The sequence below is a fragment of the Lytechinus variegatus genome, chromosome 18, assembly GCF_018143015.1.
Source record: "Lytechinus variegatus isolate NC3 chromosome 18, Lvar_3.0, whole genome shotgun sequence".
In the NCBI taxonomy this organism is placed as follows: Eukaryota; Metazoa; Echinodermata; class Echinoidea; order Temnopleuroida; family Toxopneustidae; genus Lytechinus; species Lytechinus variegatus.
In genome coordinates this window covers 9,153,096-9,174,660 of record NC_054757.1, presented here as the reverse complement: position 1 = coordinate 9,174,660, position 21,565 = coordinate 9,153,096, and the positions used below count along the sequence as shown (strand labels likewise).

Below are 21,565 nucleotides of genomic sequence, written 5' to 3'. Positions count from 1 at the left end.
CTACGTCTACGTTTGTTTACATTATCAGCTGGGCGCGCGATCCAAAGTCCGCACCGAAGCATAGAGATGTGTCAATAATATACATCTCTATGCACCGAAGTTATCCGCAGAACATACCGTACTTGCAAATGCAGCTGCATGAGCTTATACTTTCCAGGTTCAATACGAATGTTTGCCTTGATCATTTGCCTTGCCGATTTGCTGATGTCTGTCTTTCTCTCTATCTGTCTATATATCTATCTCTCAAATTCTATCTCTATCTATGTAACTGCAGTATCTATCTATCTAATAATCTTCTCTGTCTCTCTCATTCTTTATCTAACATCTATCTATCTCAAATTCTCTATCTATCCATCCATCTGTCTGTCTTTCTCTATTTCTCTCTCTCTACCTACCTATGTAACTACAGTATAGTGTTAATTTGTCGCTCTTCTCTCTCATTCTTGATCTATCTGACATCTATATCTATCTCTAATTCTCTATCTATCTCTATCCGTCTCTATCCATCTGTCTGTCTTTCTCTATTTCTCTCTATCTATTTTTTTAACTAGGGATCTATCTGTTAATTTGTTAATTATCTTCTTTGTCTCTCTCATTCTTTAATTATCTATTTAATATCTCTATCTATCTATCCATCTGTCTGTCTTTCTCTTATTCTCTCTATATTTATCTATCTATTTTTTTAACTTATATAGTTAATTTGTTAATATTCTTTGTCTCTCTCCCTCTTTATCTATCTATAACATCTATCTATCTCTCATCTATCTATCTCTGTCTATCCATCTGTCTGTCTTTCTCTATTTCTCTCTATCTATATATCTATCTATCTGTTAATTTGTCTATCTTCTCTGTCTCTCTCATTCTTTATCTTTCTATCTATCTAACATCTATCTATCTGTCTCTCAAATTCTCTATCTCTCTCCTCTATAGCATCTGTCTGTCTTTTTTCTCGCTTTCTCTTTGTCCGTCCATATTTCTATCTACAACATCTCTCTCTCTCTCTCTCTTTCTATCTATCTATCCACCTCTCTCTCTCTCTCTCTTTCCCTCTCTATTTCTATCTATCTATCTGTCTATCTTGTCTCTATCTATTTATCAGTCTTCTATATCTATCTTTCGGCAGCTTCTAAGTGTATCAATCCATCAAACTTCAATTTGTCTCGTTTCCATTATAAGTATCTGTTTATTTTTATTTTGTCTGTCATTCTATTCATTTAGTTAATAATTTATTTTTAGAAAAAAAACTATCATAAACAACGCGACTGCAAAAGCATGTTCGGATTTCACTCCTGACTGCCGCTCTCTCTGTACATGAAGTGCCGAGGAACTCTGTGCTCTGATCAGTAACTGTGCAAATTGCATGCGGAGAGAGCAGCAGTCAGGATGCAACCCAGCGACGTGTGTAGACTCTTCACTAGTCGCTTTTTGGCTTCTTTTCCGGAAAATGCCTTCGCCAGGGTGTAAAACGGAAACGCGCGTACCGCCCACACGACACCTATCCCTGCAAAGTCATGGCATAATAAATATTCGATCTGAAATCGTTATAATCTTTTGTGTGAAATTATAATCAAACTGTCTTAATTCATTTTTTTGTCAGGAACCCGGCAAAAATGAATGGATTAAACAAAATAATGAATATTTTTTCCATTTTGGTATGGAAACATTATCAATCATAGAATCGTTAGGCAATAGTATCAAAAGATGCATTCCCTGTATGATGATATGCAATTGCTAAACTTGTTAAGTGCTTGTTTGAATAGAAATGAGAGAATTTTACAGGAAGAAGCACTGAATAATGAAGACATTATCACAAATGATCAGTACATGTATATACATTTAATCATAATGATTTTATAGTATGGTGAAATTATTCCTTATATTTTAAACATTAAAAAAAAAAATTTTCCTACCACATTTTGGCGCATGTAGATATAAAAGTATTTTCAGAGAAAACATATACGTTAGAATCATATTCCCTGATTTGGCCCTATTACCTAGCCTCTTAGCAATTAACAAAATTCAAAAGTTGTGTTTGGATATTCAGCAAAACAGCTTGGTATTTATTCTAAGGATAAGTAAACATTGAAATTTCATTTCTTGTATGACATTTACTAAGTGCTACCTCCAAATAATCCTGCATGATGTTACCTAGCATTTTTGAAATGGTACATTTTTAATAGCACAATGCAAAGTACAAAAAAACAATGTTACAATTAATTTATTCTTGTTTGTTTTAATCAAGTCAATACAATCCAGTGGTGTAATGAAAAAAGTGGGGTAGGGGCATAACATGGCGCACGTGGACAATTTAAACTTTTATAAAAATTCATGAAGTAATATATTTCCCCCCTTTTTTTCTACTTTCGCTTTCCCTTTTCTCTTTTCCTTTGTCGTGGAATCTTTTTTGGGCCCCTATCCGTACGCCAGTGATAAAACCAGGAAACAAGACATAATTAAATTCAGTGGCGTAAAGATGGGGCTTGGGGGCTCTTGCCCTCCCCCCCCCCCAAAAAAAGGAGAAAAGGAAAGACAAGGAAAGAGAGAAGGGTTAAATATGATATTATTTTCTGAATATTATGCAAAAATGTATCACAAAATTTGATTTTTTTTTTTAATAAAAAGGCGAAACTTTTGCTCGCTCGCAGGTTTTGATAAATTTGCCAGATAGGACATATCCAGCCTTTTTTGTGGGGGGGGGGGGCTCATTACGCCGCTGATTCATTTGAGAAACCACCATTAAAGGAAATACAAAGAAATGTCTTCTTTTTTAAGCTCGCTTTATGAGAGACTTTCACAACGTGAATATGATCAGATAATGGGCTATACACTTGCATGGTGAACACACTACTCTTTTATTACTCATGAAATGAATGAACATGCTTTAGATAGGACACTACTGATGTGCACGTGTTAACTAAAACTATAACAAGGCCAATAGTGTAAACAATTTATTTGATTTTGGTATATCGAAATTAATTGTAATCGAGACAAAATAATCAGTATTAATTGAAATACACCTGTAACGAATCATCACTTTCTACATAGAACAGTCCAGTAATGTAGAGTCTATTACACATAATGTACATGTATATAAACATTTTATATAAGTCCATATTAATCAAATGTTTTCAAATAACTATAGACCTACTGTTTCACTCGCTTCTACGTAATTCAAACTATAATAGTCAATGCCAACGCATGATGGCAATTTTTCTACACGTTAATAAAAAAAGTCAATGGAATAAAATGTACTACTAATATTCATATAATATTATATGTAATATCAGACATATCTCCAGACTGATAATGTTAAATAAAGATGGCACACACGAGTCTAGATCTGTTTTTCTCTTTCTTGATCAAGAAAACCACAACCGTAAAATTATGGTGAAAATGTAAGCGCGGTTGCCCAGTGTTTCAGGCGAAAACAAAAGAATTTAACTACGACTGTTCCTCTGCAGAATATTTAGATACTTTCTTGATGAGGCCTGGATGTATTTGAAAGGGAGAACGTGGTATGGCAGAAAGAAGACGAGGATGAGGAGGAAAGGGAGGAGGAGAGGAGTAGGGGGAGGAGGATGGGAGGATGAAGAGGAAGATAAAAGTAGTTTTATAAGGATATGAAAATTAAGGAGAAGAAGAAGAAAGATAATAAAAGAAGAAGAAAGGGGAGAAATAGATTAAGAAGAAGAATAAAGATAAAGGGGAGATAGATTAAGCAGGAGAAGAAGAAGAAAGAGAAGGAAAAAAAGAAGAAAGAGAAGGAGAAGACGATGAAGAAGAAGAAAGAGAAGAAGAAGAAGACAAAGATAATGAAAAGAAGAAGAAAGAAGAGAAATTGATTAAGAAGAAGAATAAAGATAAAGGGGAGTTAGATTAAGAAGAAGAAGAAAGAGGAGAAGAAGAACAAGGAGGAGGAGAAGATAGAGAAGACGACCACAACAAAGGAGAATGAAGGAAAGAATACAAAAATGAGCATTGTTATATCACAATGAAGAGGGATCCTAGTAGTGATAGCATCCAAATTTCAACCGCTAGAAAAGTGACGAAGAAAATACGATCAAAGATTCCTGCAACTACTTCCATGTCTGTGCTTGGAGAATCCTGCATAAAGAATAGATGTAGAAATACAGATGAAATGTAAATGAGAGGAAGACATTTAAGAGAGTGAAATGTAAAGAAAAAGACGGGAAATTATACGAATGGGTAAAAAGGAGAAAAATACAATTTTGCGGATGGTCTATTTGAATTTAAGTGCATTTGTAGATTTTTTTTCCATTTCAATTCATTCAACCTGAAAAAAATCTTCAAATATTATACAAAACATTTTTTTTTTGAGAGAATATTTGAAGACAATGCTTTAAACATATGTAGGGGTGCCAAAACACTACAGCAAAAGACAAACCATGTTGACAATATCAAAGTTATATCATAGAGCGAGTATAATAGCTCTTTGGTTAAATAGTCTCAATCAGCAGCTCAGAGAAGTCAGAATGAATTGAAGGATTAATGTCATGTCATGCATTTGCTTTATGGCAATTAATATCTCTTTCGCATTTGCTCTACGACAGCCATACTGCGAGTCGAAAACAGCCGTTTCAAAAAAATTGAACCAGCTACATAATAGTTGGTTTTAATATAATGAATAAAACGACTGTTTTCGACTCGCGGTGCGGCCGCCGTAGGGCAAATGTGACCGAGGTTTAAGTTGCAAATAATAGATACCTGGGTATACACACTAAGAAATGTTTGAACCATAATGAAGCACTTGTACCAACCTTTCGGGGTGTAATCTTCCACCCTATGTGGCAAAAGGTGAAAAAATGCACCAAGAAATGCTCGCTCGCACCCTAATAGGTGCAAATATGAACCTGTTAAGGTGCATAGTACTCGACATTAAAAAGGGTTCAAATTTGAACCTTTATTACATTGATTAATTTCGCACCCTATAGGGTACTTAACATAACTAAATGCACCCTCTAATGAGCATAATTACACTTATTAGCACCCCTTTGGGTACAGCTATTGTACCAACCCGGAGGGTTCAAATTTGATCCCCTATTTCTTAGTGTGTACCCCACTCCCCAATATTTAAACTGATGAATTTGATCCAATAATTACCTCTTGTTTTGAAGTCTGTGTTTTCGGTGCAGTCTTGGAGCATGCATCCTCTTGACAAGGACAGTCGATTGTCTCATCAGATTTAATCTGAGGCTGACACGTCACTATAATTATAGAAAGATGGATTCAGTCAGAACACAGGAATTTACTTAATAAGAGTATGAAGTAGTTTTGCAACTGACAATGCTACCCTGCGTGTGAAGAAAAAAAACTATGAAAAAAAAACCTTTTAAAAGGGAAAATATAATTCCTTAATGTTGCCATGATCCAATAATTCCCTGTAAGAAAAGACGTAACATTAGTACATGACTTGAGACCATTTAGGTCGTTCCTATACTTTCAGATTTTGCCACGAGTGACTCTAAATTAGCATGTATGCTATAATGGTCACTAGCATTGTGATATACGGATGGCATTTTCTTTAGATAAATTTGCTAACGATACAAAAATAAAACGTTTAGCCAGTCTAAACTCACCTAACTTTGTTCTTCTTTCCGCCATCTTCTTCCTTCCCTTGTCTCCCTTGAAGACCATGGAGGCAAGGACACGAAAGAATAATATCCTCAAAGCCTTGCTCTTGATGTGACCAGTGCTGTAGCTGATGTTCAGAGTCAAGATCGAAGACATCATGCTACCAACCAAAGCAATGAAGGAATAGGACAGGTATTTCACGGTCTCTGGAATGCTGTTCAACCGGCCAGTCTGTGGCATGACGTCGGAGATGACAATCTTGTGACGGTAAAAGGAGGTTTGACACTTTGATGGTCAGTATCGCCATTGAGCAACAATGGACGCCATTAAACAAGTTATCCATTACAAAAGCCTGTCTAAGTTTTGCTAAGAGTTTAATATTGTGAAGTATTGGAGTACCATCTAACATTATAATCTCACAGAAGTGTGGTGACAATATGGTCATTTCTTGATTCTTTATGAACATTAAATTTACATCTGAGAATATCGACGCCCTCTCTTCGTAACGTATTGATTTATTCATTTTTCTTTTTAAAAAGTCCCTGAATAGCCCTACTCTTCGTACAAGTAAAAAATAATAATAAATGGCCAGATATTCAAGAAAATTTTGCAATGATTGAACGAAAATGTCATTTCAAAAAGTACTTTTGGCAACGTTTACAGTTTCATCCCAAGAGAGATTGAAGGAAAGTGCAAGTCTGAATAAAAGAAAATAGTAAAAGGCTAAAACTGTTCACAAGGCTTCCAAGCTACTTCGTTTGAAATTATTTGCGATTGGAGGTGCATGTGTGATATTTAATTATTCTTTATTTTAAAAAAAATTCCTGGGAGGCGTTTTACGAACGGACTTGTCAGACGTTTATCCGACAAGTCCTGTTCTTATTTATATCCGACAATTATCTAGGAACTGCCGTTCTCAGCCAATCAAAATCAAGGAAAGTAGTCAGATCTGACAACTTGTCGGGAAAATTGTTGATAAAACACTCCCCAGATTTGTTTTATTTGATTCTAAGGATGATGTCATCCAGGGCATATCCGTAGGAGATTTGCTCCGTAGTGAAGATCCCCGGACTGGAAGAAAGGTTGCTTAGCCTAGGACCAGATTGCTCACGGCAAAATTGGTCTTGAATCTGACGTTCCATTTGCTAATCGACCTACCTGAAAGATGGTGACACCTAGAACAATCGAGATACAAGCTGAGACGCGTTCACCGCTCTTGAGAGGGATCAAGAAGGAAAAGACACCCATGACATTGATGAGCATGGCTGGGATCAGGATAACGTAAATATAATGAAACGGTAGCCGTTGGAGTCTGACGATCACGATCAATTCCGAAATCGCCGGGTAACCAGTCAGTTCCGCTATGGGAGCAGACGCATGATCCACACTTAGGACATCCCACGTCAGAGGTTTGTCCTCGTCACGGTGTCGAATGTTACCGGGTACAAGCATGACACTTGTACTCATGTCCTGAGACCGAAACATCAGGTTGCAGTTGTGCGTGTCGAAAGGGAACCTTGAAAGATTCATTGCGCAATGAGCGCTCTGGAGGAGAGTCGTTTCCAGAAAGACCCGACCATCGTACCTGATGTGCACTTTGGTGTCTTCAGGGTTCTTTGGGATCCGGGAGTCCTCAAAGTTTCTGGAATGTTGTAAGAAGTAAACAAAAATATTCTGGTGTATTATTTTGTCATTATGACCGTTAATTCTCTTTCTAGCGAAATTAGCTCATTAGAGCCCAAATTCATATTGAAAACTATAATTATGTTTGAGAGAGTACATACATTTATCTGCTATAGCTCAAGTCGCTTACAATATCCGCATACAAGTCTATGTGAAAGAGCTAAATCTGAGGTCTACGGAATGCAAAGTTTCAAATGCTGTAGCTAATTGAGGCACTAGCGTACCTACGAGGGGCAGACTGCCCCCTGACGAGCCACAACCCATGTAAAGGACGTATCCCTGGCCCCTGACGAGCTTGAAAGACCCCCCCCCCTGACGAGCTTGAAGATCTTTTTTTTTCTTTGCTTGTCGAATTTTTTGGTTTTGCCCCCCCCCCCCTGTGAAAAATCCTAGGTACGCCACTGAATTGAGGTATCTACGAAGAATCTCTATCACTGCGCACTGCATCACTTATATGTTAAAAACTTACAAAAATAGTTTTAAGTGTAAATACAGCGCTGACAAGTCGAGTGTTTAACATTCGAAACCAAGTAGTTTTGTCCAATATGAATGTATACGAACATGTTTTATTTCATTTTAAATAACAGTTTACTGTGCTTGTTTTCTTATTAACGAGTAAGCTTAATACTAACGTGTTAGCAAGGTTGGTGGTGGGCATCCAGATCATTCTGTAGGGCAATGTGATAAATGTTTGGTTTCCATAGTTACTGGGTATCCATGATAGACGTTCATCCGTCCATACCTTTGAATACAAAAAAGGCAAACGAAATATTTTTAGTGATGTTTGGGGATAATGATTATAATTCAAATCCAAACGGCTTAAAGCATAAGATTTCAAACCGATTCTTCTTCAAAGGAACCCGAATGTAAGATGCAAGGGTTCCTCTCTAAGAACAGTAGTTTTTCATTATTTTTAAAGCCTTTTCATCATTCATCATTTAGTCCTCTTCTCTAATCTTTTTACTTTTATAATGAACGTTGATAATGCACGTGCCTTAAATCAGTCACTTACCAATCCGAAGGTAAATGTCCCAATGATAGTTTGCTTCTTTTCGATCTATGGTGAAAGGAATGAAAATATGAATAAAACGGTATCGAGAATTCAGTAATTATTGGTAAACATATGGATTAAAAATATCTGAAATAACATACGAGATCATTTACTAAGGCCCCCAATCCACAGAACGGAAACCATTGAAAACCACTGAAAGACTTAAAATAGGTGAGGTCTTAGCGGTTTCAAGATCACTGAAATTTGTCATCTCTGTGGAATGGCTCAGAAAGACCCCTTAAAGAACTCTGAAAGACTGATGGATATTTCATGTCTTGCCAATATAGATATCTTTCAATGGTTTTTCAGAGATCTTTTGTGCAACAAGCGATCTTTCAGAATTATTTCCATGGACTTTGCCTGGTCTTTCAATTATCTTTCAATGATAATTTAATGATCTCTCACGAGTCTTACAGTGATCTCCACAAAAATCTGGAGAAACTGCCGAAAGATCATCGAAAGACCGCTGTAAGACTGCTGAAAGACCACTGAAAGACAATTTTTCTGTAAAACCGTTGTAAGAATGTTTTGAACCGTTTCAAAAAGTTTTGGAGCCCATGAAGACCACGAAGACCACTGAAAGAATGGTCAGGAATCGTGTAAGACCTCAAAGACCATTGTAGGTTCATTGAGAGACCTCTGAAAGATCAACCAGAATTCATGGTCTTTCAAAGGTCTTTCAGCGGTCTTGATTTCTGTCGAATGGGGTTAGCGCAGGTGCTATGTGCACATATACTCAACTGCCAGGGTGACCAGATGTCCCGTATTTCCCGGGATCGTCCCGTATTTTGCTCCTGTGTCCCGGCGTCCCGACAAACCCTTCCCGGGACGCCTATTTGTCCCGTATTTCAGAATATTGAACAAAATGTAGTTAATACATTTAAAATTGACGAATTTTCATCAAGTAACCAACAGATAACGGATAACGAAACAGAGGCAACATTAAAATTGATAATTAAACCTTTGCAAGTTCTTCGGTGATTTTCTTGCTAATTAACCCAATACATTGCAAACTGGCCTCCCGCCTGTGTGCGGCAGGTACTGGCTATAGGCAATTAGGATCGGAGCAGATTCTCAATGGTGCAAACAATGACATGATAAACAGTTTTTCCACCAAAATAATCACAAAATCGGCGGAAAATTGTATTATATTATGGATTCTCAGGTTACTGATTTGGAGATGTGATCGAAGAAAGAAGTTTTATGAGTTTTCATAACTAGATCTAGTTGTTACAGCTTTCGTTTTGAGTCTTGTTGTGTATCATGCCGCGATGTTTCATCTAATTTTTAAGTTGACAATGTCTCACTTTGAAATTGTATTCATTTCTGAAACATTTTATTTTTTATTTGAAAGATATATTTAAAAAGCACCAAATATCATGATTTTGTGAGATGATTGGATTTTTTTGTTTGCTTGAAGTTTAAACTTTTCTTTCTTTTCTATCCTTCTATATATCCTTCCTGCTTGCCCTGTTTGGTTCCATCTATCTTTATTTCCTATCTTTCTTTCATGATCCTTCCTCTCTCTCTCTCTCTGTTCATTTTTCTTTCTTTCCTTATTTCTCTTACCTGCCTTCTTTTTCAAAGTTTTATTTCCTTCATTCTTTTTCCTTAAACTTTTTTTTTTGCTTCCTTCTCCCCTTCTCCGTTTTCTTTTCGTCCGTTCTCTCCTTCCATTTTTTCTTTTTTTTCATTCTCTCCTCCCTTCATTCTTTCCTCTCTCTTTTTCCTCCTTTCTTTCTTTCTTTCTTTCTTTCTTTCTTTCTTTCTTTCATTCTTTAGTTTATTTTTCGTTTATTCTTTTCCCTTATTCCTTTTATTCTTTTCCCTTATTCCTTTTTTCCCTTCTTCCTTCCTTCTTCCCTTCCTGTTTTTCTTCTTTCTTTGTTTCTTACTTTCAAAGAATGAAGAAAACATGACTTTCCTTCATTTTTTCTTTCCTCTTCCTTTTTTCTCATTTATTTTGTCTTTGAATTTACACATTTATTCATCTTCCCTTTCTTTCTTTCTACATCAATTCAAAGAATGACGTTGACTCTTTTATTCTATTTCTTTTATTCTTTTTTCCCTTCATTTTCCCCTTCATTTTTTTCTTTCTTCTCAATTCATCTCCTTTCGTTTTTTTTCTTTCTCTCCTTCATTTTTTCGTTCACCCTCCATTCCAATTCTTTATATTTTTTTTCACAAGGCTAACATCACTGTGTATATAGCCTTCTTTGTTGATCTTTTTTGTCGTTTGTCCCGTATTTCATTTTGTGAAATCTGGTCACCCTGTCAACTGCGCTTTGATACTTGGTATCATTATTATTACCCCGGATAGGCGGTAAAGCGTAAGGAGCGTTGTGGCCCAGTGGATTAGTCTCCGGATTTTGAAACAGAGGTTCGTGGGTTCGAATCCCAGCCATGGCGTAATTTCCTTCGGCAAGAAATTTATCCACATTGTGCTGCATTATTATTAATCACTTATTATCATATGAAGTTAAAACAAGCTAAAATTGATTTAGAACAATTAAAAAACTAATAGCAAACCAGAGAGTAATAGGCCTCCCTGTGCGAACTAAAAGAATTTCCAAAAAAAATCAAATCTCAGGTTGAAAGAAAATGAAGGGGGGGGGGTATTTTGTATAATGGGTTTGAGATCATACCACATCTTTCACAGATTGGAGAGTAAGATGTACGGTGACCGGAAGCGGGATTCCATTTTCAACCGATGGTATCTCTGTGACGTCATAACCACCCTCGGTCAAATCAGAACGCAGCTTACTCCATGATGATCGCTTTCGAACTACGGTATAATAAAAAGGATGAGAATAATCTGCAGTTGACAAAAACTTTCATCAGTCTGCACTGCAAAAACCCCGGTGTTGATTTAACACCAGCCGGAATCTATATATGTCCACACCAGAGAAGTATTGAAACAACACCAGTTTAAAATCAAAGCGATGCTGTTTTAATACTAACTGGTGTTGTATAAACACCTATCTGATGTGGACATAATTCCGGGCTGGTGTTAAATCAACACCGGAGTTTTTGCAGTGTGTGAAGTTTATAACAATGGTGATGATGATAATGATAATAATAGGCCTAATAATTACAATAACAATAATATAATAATAACAGTGATATCAATAATGAAAATAATGTGACAGTAATAATAATAAAAATGATGACGAGAATAAGGATAGTAAAAGTATGTATTTTAGTAGGCGCCATATTTCATTTTGAAGTCAGATTCTCAAGGGGCACAATCATGTGAAAAATTATAAATTGTGCAAACTAAATTGTCACCACCATTATAGCCTTGTCGCCATAATTGCATTGATCGCGGTACGGGGGTTTCTGCGTCAGCGAAATCGAAAGCATAATTCTTTCGGAAAGTGTGATGATTGAGAACAATACTTAATTTTAGAATTAATTCAGCCGTTTAACCAAAGGGGTGACGCGACATTTGCTCCGGCGACAATTACTCCGGGCGTTATTCCGTCTAAGATATAGGGGTAGGGTTATGGTTGCAACAGGGTTTTATGTTAGGTTTAGGATAGGGTATGCCCTATAACGTTAAATCCAGGGTTGACGTTGGTCAATCCATTAATGTGTGGAATTCACAGCAGAGCAATTGTAGCCGGAGCAAAATGTCACGAAACCACCATAACAGGGGCGGAAATCTCTCCCAAAAGGTAGCTAGGGGGGGGGACAAGGGGCTGAAAATTTGACAAGCAAAAAAAATCACCCCAAATTTAATTCGACGAAAATAAATTTGACAAGCAAATACATGCATCAGAAGGACGTTTTTTTTAGGACGCGCTATAATGGTCGATCAGATTGCTGACAAAGTTTTCTGACAAAGAAAGAATGCAGCACCTATTATGGCTATCGATCCGTACTTCTGCAAACGTTTTTGTTTTTAAGCAACGAGTTGAACGAAATCGAAAGACAAATGTACAGGGAATTAGAAATGGCATTAAGAATTCAGCCTATAGATATGAAACCCGAATATAAATTCTGAATGATTCCTCACCGTTTTCGCATTGACTTTGACGGACAAGTAGTACACAGATCATAACCAGGGACCAGAACCGAAAGCATTGAACCCGAGATGTCGCCATCGCTGATCTCCGTACACCATTCAGTCTTTCAAGATGTTGAGTCTTTTTCGTGACATAATGTACAATTTACGTAAATTGGAACACCATCATAACGATAACGTTTGAATAGATCTATCTATTGACACAATGTTGGAATTCAGTGTTTGCATAGCTAATTACACTTTTCTCCTTAAGAGCAGGAAATATCCTCGTGGCCATTTGTAGTTGACGAAAGAATCGACTGTAGAAATTCAATTAACTTCTGTGACCAAATCAGTGTTGTCCCTGTTGATCGTCATACTCCTAATTGAAGTCTTAATTGCTTAATGGAGCACGTGCAAAAGAACAAAATTAAGTGTTTTAAATTTACATTGTAGTTTAATTATTGTAAGTTTACATTGCAGTTTAATTGTTGTTTAAAATTTGGCTTGGGTTTTCTTTACATGAACAGGAAAATAGTCATCTCTTCATGTAGCAACTAAATATCAGGTCATTGTTGGCCAAAATAAAGAATGGGAGGTTGCGTGATTAGATAAAAGAGAGGGGTTATTGAGAGAGGAGAGAGAGCAGAATTTCTGAGAGCGTCATGAAAATATAGACGACCGACGAGAACGTGAAAGCAAGAGAAAGGAAGGAGAGTGAAAGTGATGGATTATTCGTCACAATGACAATGATGCAAGCAGCGTTCTCGCGCAAACATTGTTACGTCATAATTTGTTACGCAACACTTGACGCGCCTGCCATGCGTTAGGTCCTAACGAAACAAACACAAAACATTTTAGTACAAAACACACAGTATTCTAAAGTTAAGGAAAGATGAAAAGAAAGTAATGAAAATGATTTAGAGCAAAATTGTTAGTAGATTTGGTTTCCATTTCGGCATTTAACCAAAATGGAGAACGAACCTGACCAAGAAGCCCAAGAGGCATCCACGACCGATGCGGATGCAGGAGATTCAAATCAAGAGAGGATCAGCTCATTCTTCTCGAAAATCAAACAACGCGCTATGAACTCCCTCCGCTGTTCCTCAGCAAATGTAATCTCAGTCAACCACCCTGGCACACCTGGCGATGTACCATTCCAGCAGACGGAAAACGGTGCTATGTCGTCGTCGGGCTCCACCACGTCCATCTATCGCGCGGGCGGAATCGTCGACCTGAAAATGGAATCTCTCGACGTTATCAAGGTCAAGGAAGCAGATGAACATGGTGTCGAGACATACGAGATCATCGAGGACTATGACCCGAAGGTCATCGAACTAACCGACGATGATATTTGGGAAGAAAATATGTGGAACAAAATGTATTCGATGGTTAAAGGAAGGAAACCAATCGACTTTCGTCTTTATCTCGTTGATATGATCCGTTTTTCGGCGAAAATCGACGATTTGAAAAGCATGGGCATTTACCTGACTAAGCTCCAACAGGTGAGTTTCTGGTTGGATTGCTTGTAATTTCCGAATTCTCGTGAAGAGATAACTATATCATTTATAATTTAAATAAATTATCATGATTGCAAGGTCTTTAATAGATCGATTCCCGATTTCAATTTTGATCTCCCCGTAGTAGTATAAATTATAAAAGGAATTTTATTGCGCCGTCTCCGTAACTTAGATCTAATTATTTTTATTGACACACCTCCTACCCTCCTTCAACTCCATGTCTCTCTCTTCCTATCTGTGTTATGCATAGATCTCTAACCCATTTTCTCCCTATGCAGGAGTACTCTATTTACAATTATCAGGAAAAGCAAGCATGCAAGGACCGGTCGCGATCGAGAGGGAAGTTGAAGTTCCGTGTCGACGGCCTCGTCGAAGAATTGATCCTCCGCCTCTGCTCTCTGCAGGTTGGACCGGAAGTCAATTGGAAGAGGATGGTGAATATCATCTGCGATCGTCTGAAGAAGAACATGGAGCCGAAACAGAAGCCAGACATCGAGGAGCTGCCGAAGATTCTGTTTCCTGGTCGTGCAAAAACGATGAAAGACGTTAGTGGTAGGTCTATAATACTCTAAAAAAAAATTTAAAAACGCATCAGGGGCTGGTAACCGAAAGAGTTATACGACTTTTGTAACTTTGCCATTGGCAGGGCTCAGCAGCCGATCGCAATCACGGTGTTCAAGGAAGTTACAATATTGGCAAATTTACAATAGTTGTAACTCCTGAAACGGGCTCTTGGGGATTATCAATGGCAAATTTTCATTCTAAGAAAAATGCAATGGAGTTCCTGGTTTTGACTAGCTGGGAAGCAATGTAGTTTTTGTGATTGTTTTTGTTCCATGATGCATCGCTGCTTTCGATAACATCTTCCTTGGTTCTCTGGAGATGATCAGAAAGAAAAAAAAATCAGAATTCGTTTGGAAATTGTTCAGTATAACATGCATTTCATTCTGCATTACGAGCATGTTGTGATTTATTTTTTAGATATTGTCGGTAATATTGCAGGGCCCTGGGAATAATTTTTAACAGGGTCAGGGGATATGCTGGTTTAAATTTGACAAGCAAAAAACAAAGGTTTTCACTGAAAACGGGAAATGTATTTTCCGTCAAGAGATATTTGGAAAGCAAGGGGGAAAAGGGTTTTGATTAAAAAATGTCATTTTTGTACAGTAAAAATTTGACAAGCAAACAAGGGTGTCCTCCACAAAATGTACATGTGGGTCATTTTGTTAAATATCTATTTAGCATACCTAGTAGATTTTCAAGGGGTACTGCCTATATGGAGAATTACAAACGCAGAACTCGCCTCCTCAGCCGGTAAATATCATCACAATGTGTTTTCTACTTCGAGCAGATGTTGTTTGGAATACTGTCTGAAGATACTTTTTATCTTTTACAATATGGTGTGCAATATATTCGAAAACCCCCTGTCATTGGTAAAAACAGACGGTAAAGGAATAAAATCCAACCTCCGCGGCCCCTATATATCATCTTACATTTTCTTGTAGATTCGTGGTTTATTTATTCCACCCTTGACCTCACCGGATATGATCTCCAGGGTGACCCGGACGCTGAGGAACTTCGACGTCGTCTAGGGGTTTTTCTATCCCTTCGACCACTCGTTCTCGTCAAACTCAACCTCAGTTACACAGGACTGGACAAGAAGAACTTCCTCCCGCTTCTTCCTCATATTGCCCAGCTTCCTGCCCTCCAGGTAAATGTCCATGAGGACCTTGCCGATAAAATCGATAATGATGAGAAGGGGGAGAGTAATGATTAATATTAAGACGATGAGCAGTTGAAGATGGTGATGACTATGTTGATCATTGTGATGATTTATGATTGGTGACGATGGTGGTGGTGGTGGAGTTGGAATGGTGATCTTTCTGCTGCTGGTGAAGGCAATGGGAATCAACTGTCTTTACGTCCCATCGTGCTTTTGGCACTCGTGATTTGAAATTTAAGTTTTGACATTTGTTTTCGAGCTATTCAAAAGAAAAGAATTGTTCATGTTGGATTGATACTTTTTTTTACCAGTAATTCACTTTTATCAAATTTATATTTTAAGGAGCTTGACCTACGCGGCAACCGGCTAGACGCAAGCGTCATCAAACATTTCTACCCCTACCTGGGAAAGTTTGGTGATCGCTTCCGCTCTGGTTTTCCCAGCATCCGATGGGTATATTTCAACCACAATTACAACATCAGCCGCCTTCCTGTCCACTTCCTAGTGGGCATCAACCGGCGATGGCCGGCAATCGAGCACCGACCGACTCCACAGGAGCTGACGGAAAGTAGAGCGACCGTCTGTGACTTCTCCATCATTGAAATGGTCCAAGCGAAGCTGAACGAGAAGAGGGCGGAACTGCTGAAGATGGCGCGTCTGAAGCATGAAAGTCGCGATGCGAAAGACAAGAAGAAGGCTGCGTTCGTGAGACGGGTCGCCTTGGCTGCTAAAAAGATGCTAATCGACGAGGGTTTAATAGAAGAAGTGTCGCCCCCGTCAAGCCCGTCCGAGCTCGACCATGTATCTGAACGATCCCATGCAGATGTTGATAGGTCTGACGCAGGAAGACAAGGCAGATCGACCAGGAGAGGACAGGTAGTTCAGGCTGCAGGGGTAGCTGCTGCAGGAAATCAGGATGTCGCAAACAATCAAAACGCACAGCAAGGCAACTTGGAAAGAGGTTAGTTCATCCAGATCATTCTTCTTGTGCTCGGATTTGGTTACACAAAATACTGTATACTTCTGGGAATATTAAAGAAAATAGTTATATCAATAGCTGAAGTTTTTAATGAGGTTCGTTATTTGATTTATTTTCATTGTTCTATAACTTAAACGTAATCATTTCATTGTTGTAAAATTATTTGTTTGGCTCTTTCTATTTTACAAAGGTTATGATAAAAATCAGTAAATGACACCGCGCATGTGCTCGTTGATATTGCGTAATGCTAGCCAAAGTTAATTTCTGGAGTGCGTTTCATCCATCAACATTTGTCATCTAACGACTTTTCTTCATCTTTGATTGGCTGAGAGAAATACAGGTGTCTCACTGTTGCTAGGGCAACTGTCAAATGAAACCGACTCTCTCGGGTCAAACATCTTATAAAAATGCTCCCAAGAAAGCTTATATGGAATTAACTATAACTAAAACTTCTATCTTAGAATTTTCCTCTCATTCATTTCTAGAAAATGCCCATGCTGTTGTCAATGATTACCAATTGGTAGGGGCGGCAGGAGCCCTTATTGCCGGGCCGGATAGTGTTCAAAGACGTTCTGAAGATGAAGGTTTGCAGAATTTGACAGGCGATCAAGATGCTGCCCAAGAAAACGATCAAATTCACCATAGCGGAGCTTATGTCTATCGAGTTATTCCAAGGCATTAGAGGACACAATGAACTTTAATACATTTTCCATACTACCTTTTTCTCGAATAGGCTCATTTCTTTATAAAACTGAAATGAGATTCCATGTAGTCTTCCAAAATATAGAATGATGCATGTATTTGGGGAATCTAACGAATTCAATAAGACAAGTGGATTTGCAGGACGAACTTAATCATTTTTCTTTATCCCAACCCCAAGATTTGGAAATGTGGTACCCTTTGCAATGTGTGATAAAATAGCTGGAATTGTGAGGCATACTTTTAATTTGTATGATTACCTCACAAGCCTAAGTCCACGATAAATTGAATTGGTAGTAGGTACATAACATAGAGATATATTGTTAGTTTTAGTATGTATCTCCATGGTACATAATTACCTGTCAACTCTGTTCTGTTTTCTCTCTCTTTCTCTCTCTACCTCTTTGCACCTTTACTTTTAACCAATCTGAAGCGTGCATTCACATGTAGGATATGGTATAATTTACTCAGTTGCATTTACACACTAGTATTTCTGCAAGGACCCCAGACCATGAAAGTCCATTTGAATTTGGACAACAAAGAATAAGTCATACGACAGATTGTGACAATTGAAGCAATTTCGCAATAGAATAGAAACATATGAATTTATTGCATTGTCTAGAGCTAAAAATATACTTTATCTAATATCTCATTGCAATTATTATCATTAAAATGTGTAACTATATATATACAACATTGTGTTCTGTCACACTACCTAAAAGTTCGCTAAAACTATAGTTCGGTAAAATCTGTCCATAAAACAATTTGTTGAAATGTGGGGGAAAATACATTTACTTTATGATTGCTTGTTGTGTAGTTCCAACAAAAAGTTGGTTAAAGGATTACTCAACGGGCACATGCAGGGTCGACTGTGATTAACTCTCTCTGACTCAAATAACTGGTACACATTCTTCGTGTTTCACTCTATTCATGCTGGGTTGTCGCAATCCAGATTCAGATTTCATCTTTGACTAGACCAATCCCTTGATGATATAGTAAATGTTACAAATGTAAATATCATGTACCAAAGAAATTTACTTTTTTATGGTAATTTTTCAATATGGACATTTTTTTAAGGTTTCCTTCTTCATTACCTAAAATGCATTTATTTACTTTTATTAATAACAAAATGTATAAAAATGTGATACAAAATCCTACTCATACATAAAATATATCCATGCACTCTATTCATACTCAAAATATGTCACATCATTTAATTGAAAATATACAGTCGACAACTAAATTCATTCTTGCTCATACAGTGTACATGTGATTAGGTGTATTGGGATTTTTTTTTTTTGGGGGGGTTCTTGCTTATTGTAAGGCTTATTATAAGGCGACATACTAAGGCACAAATTTGGAAAAACTTTTTATAAAATAATGGATCCTAGTCAAATGATGGCCAGAAAATCATGTAAACAGTTATTTATTAGCCAACAAAGAATAAAATATTGATGACTTGTACTAATGACTTGTTCTATTGACCAGTCATGGTTGTGAGATGGGGATGGTTTATCAAATAACAAGGATCCACATCAGTATACAGTGTGTCCCAGAAAAGAGAAACCCTTTTTTCAGAGAGATTGATTTCACAATTATCAAATAAATTTTCATGATATAAATTTGATATTAATGGTAAGGGTGGAATCTCATCTTTACTATGAGACCAACATCTTAGCATATCGTTTGCGCAAGGCAGAATGCAAACAATAATTATTGAGGCATGTCAGAAATCATTTGCGCAGAAAACTCACGTGTGAATCTGAATCCACTCTCATGGATTAGTGAGAGCATCTTAAAAAATAATACAAAGGAAATGCTAATGAGCCAATCGTCGAATAAGCATGATCATCGTATCACAAACCGATATCGTCAAATTTTTCTGCGCAACCTGGATTTGACATCAAAATTTCAAACTCGTTAATGCGTGAAATGTTTGTCTTAGGTATCAAAATGTAGAGGAATTATTGAATTGTATGATGATGTACATGAGAGATTATAATTAATTTCCCTTTGAAGAAAAAAGATGTAGAAATCTCGTTTTCCCTTTTTTCTGGGACACACTGTATAATACACATTATTTGCTCCAGCATAAAAATTACATGCTCTTGTTACTTTTGAAATGGTCTAACTGCATGAGACATATTCTAAATGAACACTGTGCATGCCACCAGCATACCTACAGGGGGGGAGGGAGGACAGACTTCCCTCCCCCCTGACGAGTCACAACCCATGCAAGGGACGTATCCCTGCCAGACCCACCCCCCCCCCTTATGGGTCACACCAAATCCCTGGCCCACTCCTTTGAACTTGAAGACCTTTTTTTTTTTTGCTTGTCAAATTTTTTGGCGGATGAATTTGCTCCCCCCCCCCCCCCGTGGAAAATCCTAGGTACGCCACTGGTGCATGTTCTTCTTACTCAAACCCTTGACGACATTTAATATTACATGAACAAACAAACTAGCAAAATGCTTGGAAGAATGTCATTTCTCTTCTAGCTCTCATTCAAAGCACAAGACTCCCTCAAAATATACTTAAATAGAAATGGGAAATTTATGTTAACTAGAATGACAAGAGTAAGGAACACCGGATCAAGTAAAAACATGAGAATAAATCATTTCATTATACAGTGCATGCTCTTCAGGAATTGATGTGCATAAAATTCCTTCACTGACTAAATTCTCAAATTCAACCTAGAATTTACTCTACACTTTTAATATATAACCATAATTCTAACCTACATGGCAATTGCAATTCTAAAGCCTCATCCAATATACAGGACAAAATAAAGTGTTGAAAAATTCTTAGTCATATTTTTAGATGTATAGGGTACAAACATGTATAGGCATTATAAACAAAAGTGAAATAAAAGTGTCAATATACGCACAATTTTGAATACATAACAGAAAAGGCAAGGTATACTTGATTCTAAATATATCTCAGCAATAAAAGTATAAGCAAAAGTATAGCAGGCAAGGTGATCTGTAGACTGTAACTAATAAATAGAAAACAACCTCTTCTATAAACATGAAAACAAGAAAAACCAGGGGAATAATAACAAATCAAGTGAAAAGTAATTAAATGATAGTTATTCATCAAAAATTAAGGTGCAAACAGGGATTAAAGGGTAAGTCCACCCAAATAAAAAGTTGATTTGAGTAAATTGAGAAAAAAAATACACAAAATGATAGCTCATTGAAAATTTCAACAAATATTGGATGTCAAATTTTGAATCAAGTTTCATTTGATAAACTTTTCCATTTACAGAGAGGGGTATGTACATAGGTGAGCCAACAGTGCCACACACTTGATGTTCTTTGCTCACTAGCTTACCACAAAGGTGTTTGATTTAATGCAAATTTTACAAGAAAATATGTTTTTGTGAAAATTGCGATCACCAGCTTCATTTGCATACCACACAATGTTACCAAAATGCAGCAAGTCTGTGACTTGGTCATTTGAGAAGATTTGAATAAAATTTCAGTAACTTACATTGAGGTGATACTAGATATTATTGGTATCACAAAAACAATATAAAGTAAAACATGTGAGAAAGCATAATAAATTTAGTCCACATTAGATAATAGACAGTATGATGATACATAGGCAGTCATAGCATATATCCCTGATTGGATTATACTATAATCAATAATGAAGTCATAATATGAGTTTTAAAAAATCATACATGCGCTAATGTATTTTGAAAGTTACTGGTACATATCAAATTTGCATTATAAAAATTTTTTACTTGCATGTAAGATAGTATTTATGACAATTTTTATAGCACCTGAGCAATGATTGCATGAAGAAATGAGGAGGATCAAGGAGAAGGGGAAGAAGGAGAAGATACAGGAGAAGAAGAGGAAGAAGGAGAATATACAGAAGAAGAAAAAGAAGATACAGAAGAAGCTGTAATAGTAGTAGTAGTAGTAGTAGTAGCAGTAGTAGTAGGAGTAGTAGAAGAATAAGAAGGACAAGAAGAAATAAGGAGAAGATACAGAAGAAGCTGTAGTAGTAGTAGTAGTAGTAGTAGTAGTAGTAGTAGAAGAATAAGGAAAAGAAATAATGAGAAGATACAGAAGAAGTTGAAGTAGTAGTAGTAGAATAAGGAGAAGAAGAAATAAGGAGAAGATACAGAAGAAGTTGAAGTAGTAGTAGTAGTAGTAGTAGTAGAAGAAGAATAAGAAGGAGAAGAAGAAATGAGGAGAAGATACAGAAGAAGTGGAAGTAGCAGTAGTAGTAGTAGTAGTAGTAGTAGTAGTATAGAAGTAGTAATAGTAGTAGTAGAAGTAGAAGTAGTAGTAGTAGTAGT

The 21,565-nt window shown here is 37.0% G+C and overlaps 2 protein-coding genes across 2 annotated transcripts; one reads left to right on the top strand and one right to left on the bottom strand.

Moving 5' to 3' along the window:
* Window positions 1–3,916: 3,916 nt before the first annotated feature.
* Window positions 3,917–12,531, bottom strand: LOC121432025 (neuronal acetylcholine receptor subunit alpha-9-like). The gene is made up of 8 exons (XM_041629836.1): window positions 12,345–12,531; window positions 10,972–11,111; window positions 8,288–8,332; window positions 7,908–8,017; window positions 6,751–7,234; window positions 5,598–5,850; window positions 5,122–5,225; window positions 3,917–4,104 (listed from the first exon to the last, which is right to left on the bottom strand). The coding sequence occupies exons 1-8, from the start codon at window positions 12,430–12,432 to the stop codon at window positions 3,982–3,984; spliced, it is 1,347 nt and encodes a 448-aa protein (XP_041485770.1). The 5' UTR covers window positions 12,433–12,531; the 3' UTR covers window positions 3,917–3,981.
* A 772-nt stretch (window positions 12,532–13,303) lies between these two features.
* Window positions 13,304–17,765, top strand: LOC121432171. The gene is made up of 5 exons (XM_041630027.1): window positions 13,304–13,837; window positions 14,131–14,404; window positions 15,358–15,563; window positions 15,918–16,536; window positions 17,040–17,765. The coding sequence occupies exons 1-5, from the start codon at window positions 13,304–13,306 to the stop codon at window positions 17,234–17,236; spliced, it is 1,830 nt and encodes a 609-aa protein (XP_041485961.1). The 3' UTR covers window positions 17,237–17,765.
* Window positions 17,766–21,565: the final 3,800 nt, after the last annotated feature.